At 32.7% G+C, this 6,062-nt stretch overlaps 1 protein-coding gene across 1 annotated transcript; it reads right to left on the reverse strand.

Annotated features, from left to right (window-relative positions):
- Positions 1-1,055: 1,055 nt before the first annotated feature.
- On the reverse strand, positions 1,056-2,079 carry LOC104084816 (gibberellin-regulated protein 6-like). The gene is made up of 3 exons (XM_009588770.4): positions 1,869-2,079; positions 1,715-1,748; positions 1,056-1,596 (listed from the first exon to the last, which is right to left on the reverse strand). Exons 1-3 carry the CDS (start codon positions 1,962-1,964, stop codon positions 1,415-1,417), a joined length of 312 nt encoding a protein of 103 aa, XP_009587065.1. The 5' UTR covers positions 1,965-2,079; the 3' UTR covers positions 1,056-1,414.
- Positions 2,080-6,062: the final 3,983 nt, after the last annotated feature.

Raw genomic sequence — 6,062 nt, forward strand, 5'->3', positions numbered from 1 at the left:
TCTAGCGACTTATTAGTTTAGCCATGCTTTTGGCTTCCATTTTTTGCATAATGTTTGCACTACTGTAATCTCCTCCGAAAGAGCGGAGACGGTCATCTTCTATCACTGTGATTTTAGCAGGGTTTCTTATTTCTTGCATGTGCTTCGCTAGAGGTTAATTTTGGCATTTAGGACTCTCTTGACATGCAGAATTGAATTCATTGATGCATGTCTTGGGGACTTGGACTATTTTGGTTCTTATCTATTCAACCAGAGAAGTTTTTAGATGGGGAGAATTCAATTTTTTGTCTTTAGAAGTTGCCGGGTTCGAAAAAGGCTGCTGCTACTTGCTAGGCAGGACCTGAATATAGTGCCTGCACTTTGGTGTTCTTCGATGACTTTGATCCAAGTAAATCAAACAAAAGATTAGTAAGGAGAGGATCAGACCCCATTCACAAAAGGTGTAGACAAACAAGAATGCAACCAGAACAAAGAAGGAAAAAACTGCCTCCTTTTGTCATTTCTATAGGGAAACTGATGATGTTGGGCAATTTTATGTCCTCTAATGTTAATTACGTGATATTATCCGGTTTTGGTCAAGGCCCTATGATTTTTCCCAAAAGGCCTTATACCATTAAAAGTATCTCTTATTGGTCCCAAGGGTGTGGCCTAAAGCAGTTGGACAGTTGGAATAACAACTTTGTAAAATGAGGTTTGAATCTAAAACAGACACAACATTTAGTGACTTTCAGCTTCATTTAATCATCTTATTGCTGTTTAGCTTCCTTATCTTAGGCTTCTTTGACTCTCACTCTCCTTTCTTGCCGAGCTTGAGAAAATAGCAATTGCACTCATTTCAGAACCTTAGAATTAAAAATATTGCACTGTGGACTCTAATGTATAAAAATTGAACTCTTTTGTTTTTAAAATAACTCACCTAGAGAACATTTTAGTTCCGTTACGATATCTCAATTTTTTGTTGGAATGATTAAATAAGATGCACAGTGTTGCCTTATTTGTGATGCTAAAAGAAGAAATGCAAAATATTGATGCTTTAGAAAGGGCAGCTCAAAGGATTTTAATACAAAGTCTGCATAATTTTATTACTGCAGAAAAAGAAAACATAACAATAGATACCAACATAATTGGGACAGAAAAGCTCTCATATTGGGGCACTACAACAGAAGTAGAGTTTCAACTGGAAATTAAGATTTAAGGTCTTACTAGAACATACTGATCTTTTGTTACAACAACAAACCCAATGAATTCCTACAAGTGGGGTCTGGGTCTGGGGAGGGTAGTGTATGGGCAAACCTTATCCCTACCCGGGACAGAGAGGACTTGTTGTTAGGCAAAAATACAACGGGATCAAGAACAGACAAAACAACAAGATTAGGTAGACGAATTAAAGACAGATGAAGAAAATAGTAGAAAATCAAGGGCATTTGGGTCCTCCTTCCTTGGTTTTCCAGTTGTTGTAGCAGGGACAAACACTTTTGTTACCATAGAAACCAGGTGGAACACACAAACACTTGTTGCAACATTTTTGGCAGAAGAACATGCATGGTTTGTGGTACTGTGTCTTGCTACATCTCCTCGTACATTGTGGTTGGCATTCTGGTTTAATACAACAAGTACAAACATAATCAAGAATTTGGGGATAAAATATAAAAATTAGATGTTTTGATTCTCGTAGTTCAAAATAAAACATCAGAATAAAAGAGGAAATACTTACGTGAAGGGTTCAAGCTCCCTGGTCCATGCTTTTTCTGAAATCACAAATAACAATTTGTGACAAATAAAAAAAAATACCACTTTAGTACTATAGTATTAGAGTGCAAATATTTACAGAAAGTGGGAAAATTCAGTCAAAATAATACTCTACTTACAGAATGGTGGTGTTTGCCATTTGTAGCCAGAACTGTTGTAGCAAGAATGGACATGGCAAAAAGGGCCAAAAATAAAACTGCAACAATCTTGGCCATTGCTGATGTGATTTCTTGGGATGAAAATGGGGAGCAGATAAGTCGAAATAGAGGAATGCAAAGAGAGGACTATTTTTGAGTGTTTATTAGAAGCTGCAAATTTGGATATAAATAGAGCCCTTTGAGGTTCCGTGGCTAAAGACAACAATTATTTTTAGTAATAAATCCTGGATTTTGATCCGAGTAAGGAGCTTTTTTGCCTATGGGCCGGTGAGAGGCATTAAATGTAAAAGCATAAATATTTTGTAACTGCCGGTAAATCATTAAGTTGCTGAATGGTAGTTGAAGAATGAAGCCAGAACCTCAAATAAATGCAAGAGAGATGAGAGATTGGGAAGGGGAGCTTTGGCGTAACTGGTAAAATTGCTGTCATGTAATCAGGAGCTCACGGGTTCGAGCCGTGAAAACAATTTCTTATAGAAATACAGGGTAAGACTGCATACAATAGACCCCTATGGGCCGGTCTTTCCCCGGATCCCGCGCATAATGGGCCCTTAGTGTACAGGGCTGCCCTTTTAGAGACGAGGGATTGGATGAGTGCCTTTAGAACAAAAAGGAGAACAACAATTGGCCAACTGGGCAATAAATGTTACCTAAAAGAAGTGGGCAATAAATAAATGAGACATCTCTTCATTCTTACACCAGCAAATACAGATGCAATTCAAGATTTTAAAGACAATATTTTGTTGCAGATGAGAAAAAATGCATTTGAAAGTTGAAGCTGAAAATAATACTCCATTTGAGAGTAAGTTGTATTTAGACATGAAATTAACTTGGTGAAAAAGTTGAAGTTATGTGAGAAAATAATCATTTCCTCACACAAGTTTTTCAATATTGCACCAGTATTTGCAAATATGAGACCAATATATCAAATATCAATGTTTAGCAGTTGCAGATGCTAAGATTAAACTTCAACTTGCAAAAAATGAATTCAGTTTCTACATTTCATGGCCAAGCATTCTATTAATCTATGGAAATGAAGTACCAATGCACTTGCTATTCCTTTGTTGTAACAGTAGGTGAGAAGTAAAACATAATTATAGTTCTGTTATAAGAAAAATTAAATTATGGTGGATGTCTACTCTTCATCCATGATCTTCTCAAATGCTTAATGACATATTCAATGACATATTTTTCTTCACTTTTCATGCCTATATAAAGGCCTTGTAATAGATAGGAAAATACACACAATTGAAGAAGAAAACCTCTTCCTTCTCTCTATCTCCATTTTTTTGTTCATGTTTTACTAAATTGCTTTTATTTCATAACAACATGTCTTGTTCATATTTTACTAAGTTATTTTTATTTCATAACACGTTATCAGCACGATGCTCTAACCAACTGAGATTATGTGCTTTAATCGAATTTTATCTTCTTTCAACCAGAGTTAGTCAAATTTTTTTTCGGTCCAGTAAGCTTTACTTTTAAATTCTTATGTTAGCATATGTTTGCTAATTCATGTCTAGCTTTGAGTTTACACTTATATGCAATATGACAACATGATAATCAAACCAAAAATCTTAATCTACGTATATGTGTGACACTTAGCTTCAATTAATTTTTTATGCCTACATGGTTAGAAAAGAAAAAGAATTCCTAACACTTGTGTTCCATATATATTTGATTAGAGCACTGTTGTCTTCTTATATCAAAAGTAGCTTTAATGTTTAGTAAAATTTATTTGTGGATTGAGAAGGATAAGTAGAAAATTATTTTTCACTATTTTAATGATTCATGCCATTAAAATATAATAATAATAATAATAATAATAATAATAATAATAATAATAATAATAATAATAATAATACTCGTAACTATTTTATTTTAATAAGATAAAATATTAGTACAAGAAGTATGTACTACACCAAAATTTTCATTTGTGATAGTTCTTATCAAATTAACACGTTGAATTATTTCTATATGGAAAGCATATAGTAGTAGATAGTAGAGAGAGATTTGTCCCCTAATTTTTCTTTGATTCCCTGATTAACCTAAAGGTTCTGCTATATCTCTTTGTTTTTCTAGAGAGCATAATACTTAATTTCCACAAAAAATGTATGGTAACTAGTAGTACTATATTATTTTATTTGATATATTATTTTTCTTTAATGTTTTGGTCATATCACTTTCATCTTGAAGTAAGCTTATTGCAGCAAAGACCACATGTGAATTTTCAATATTATTTTATATTTTCATATATCTATTTGACACTAATTACTTAGCTGATTTGAGTAAACGAAAAGTCTATTGTTGAGAATTATATTCAAATGACATTATGAAGAGTTTAACTCAAAAGGTAAGCATTTCTTTCGTATTTGAAATTGTTTTTGTCCTTTGCTATTAATGATATCAGCTTCAATGAGTTCAAGTCACAATGAACCATGAGGGTAAGACATCAAGATCAAGTCTTGATGCTCCATGATGATAAGAGTTGGGTTTGAGTCACAATTCATTATGGCCTAACATGTCTTTATATTGGCAAGATATTAGGTTTGAGTCCCACTATACCATATTGATGATATAATAATGACTAAAGAAAAATAATATATTTTTCATGAAAAGGCATGAATATTGCCCTACTTGATTTGCTCCATTCTTGAAGTGAATGTGGTAGTGGCGCATAACAAGTCTAAATGAAGACAAGTGGTTGAATAATGAACGTGGGCGTTCCAAAGATCAAAATAATAATAATTATCACTATGATTATAAAAGGAGAACAATAAGGGTTCTCAAAATAGTCCTTCAAAATGTGTAGGCAATGTTTACCATCAAATTGATATGAAAAATAATAAAGCACGGCGTTGATTATGATCCAAAGAGAATGTGACTTGTGACAAGCATTAAGAATGAAGACTCATTCCTAAAGGTGAATGTGGCAATATATGATAAAAGTAATGAATAAAGACATGCAATGCATGATTAGATGAATACCACACAACTCACCTCTGAGGGAGGTTTGAGTGAAATAAAGAGAATAAATATTATTGTGTGGTTACATGAATATGTCATTGGTCGCGTATATGTGATACGCCAAAAAAATATTTTGGTGTGCCTTATAAAAGGTTATTAAAGGTAAAATTAAAGCAAGAAGTGATTTTGCTTATGATGATTTTAACCATGACAATTTATTAAGATATAAGTTTCTCCGTAAAAGAGACATTTATCATATAAATGGTGTGACAAAAGATCTTGTAGTATAAAAGTTGTTAAGAGCTCCGAAAAAATTAATTTGTTACTACCCGGATGAATAAAATTATTCACGACATTGATATTATAAAGTCTCAAAAGAAACTTTTTGAGTTTCAAATGTATAAGTCAAAGTGGTTGACATTTTGAGACTATAAATGAATGAAATATTGAATATCTTCATATTTCTATAATCATAACGGGTAAATATGAAAGATTACCTGATTTTCTTTCTATTTGTACTATACAAATATAAGCATGATGATGAAATCATATGTCACAAGTAAACTAGAGGTTTACTGAAATAAATATTAGTTGGCATGATCGGTTGACCATCTCGGTTCAATTATGATGCGAAAAATTAATTGAGAATTACATTGGCATATATTGAAGAAATATACGATTCTTCAAAAAATTTTCTGTGCTGCTTATTCTCATGATATACCAGTTAAGGTTGGGATTGAATCCCTTGATTTCTGGAACGAATAAAAGGTGATAAATATATGGGCTCAGCCACCTTCCACGTGGACCGTTTACTATTATATGATTTTAATAGATGCATCTATTCTATGGTCACATGTGCATTTGTTATCAACTTGTAGTTTGGCTTTTGCAAGATTGATTGCTTAAATTATTAGAGCATAGTTCCAGAATATAAATTATGATGATTTATCTTGATAATACTGGTTTAAATCCAAGTTGGTTTAACAGAAATTATATACCTCCAATTATATCTAAACCATTGGTTATGAGAACAAAATTGCCAAAAAATAAAATTTGATATGTGATGTATTATTTAATATACAACAGCACTTGTACGCATCTAGCCACGTTATGATAAGTTCTCCCTATCACAATCGGTTCAGGGGTCAGGAACCAAATAATTTCCATCTAGAAATATGAATGTGCTAT

This window comes from Nicotiana tomentosiformis, chromosome 6 (assembly GCF_000390325.3).
Source record: "Nicotiana tomentosiformis chromosome 6, ASM39032v3, whole genome shotgun sequence".
NCBI classification, from domain to species: domain Eukaryota; kingdom Viridiplantae; phylum Streptophyta; class Magnoliopsida; order Solanales; family Solanaceae; genus Nicotiana; species Nicotiana tomentosiformis.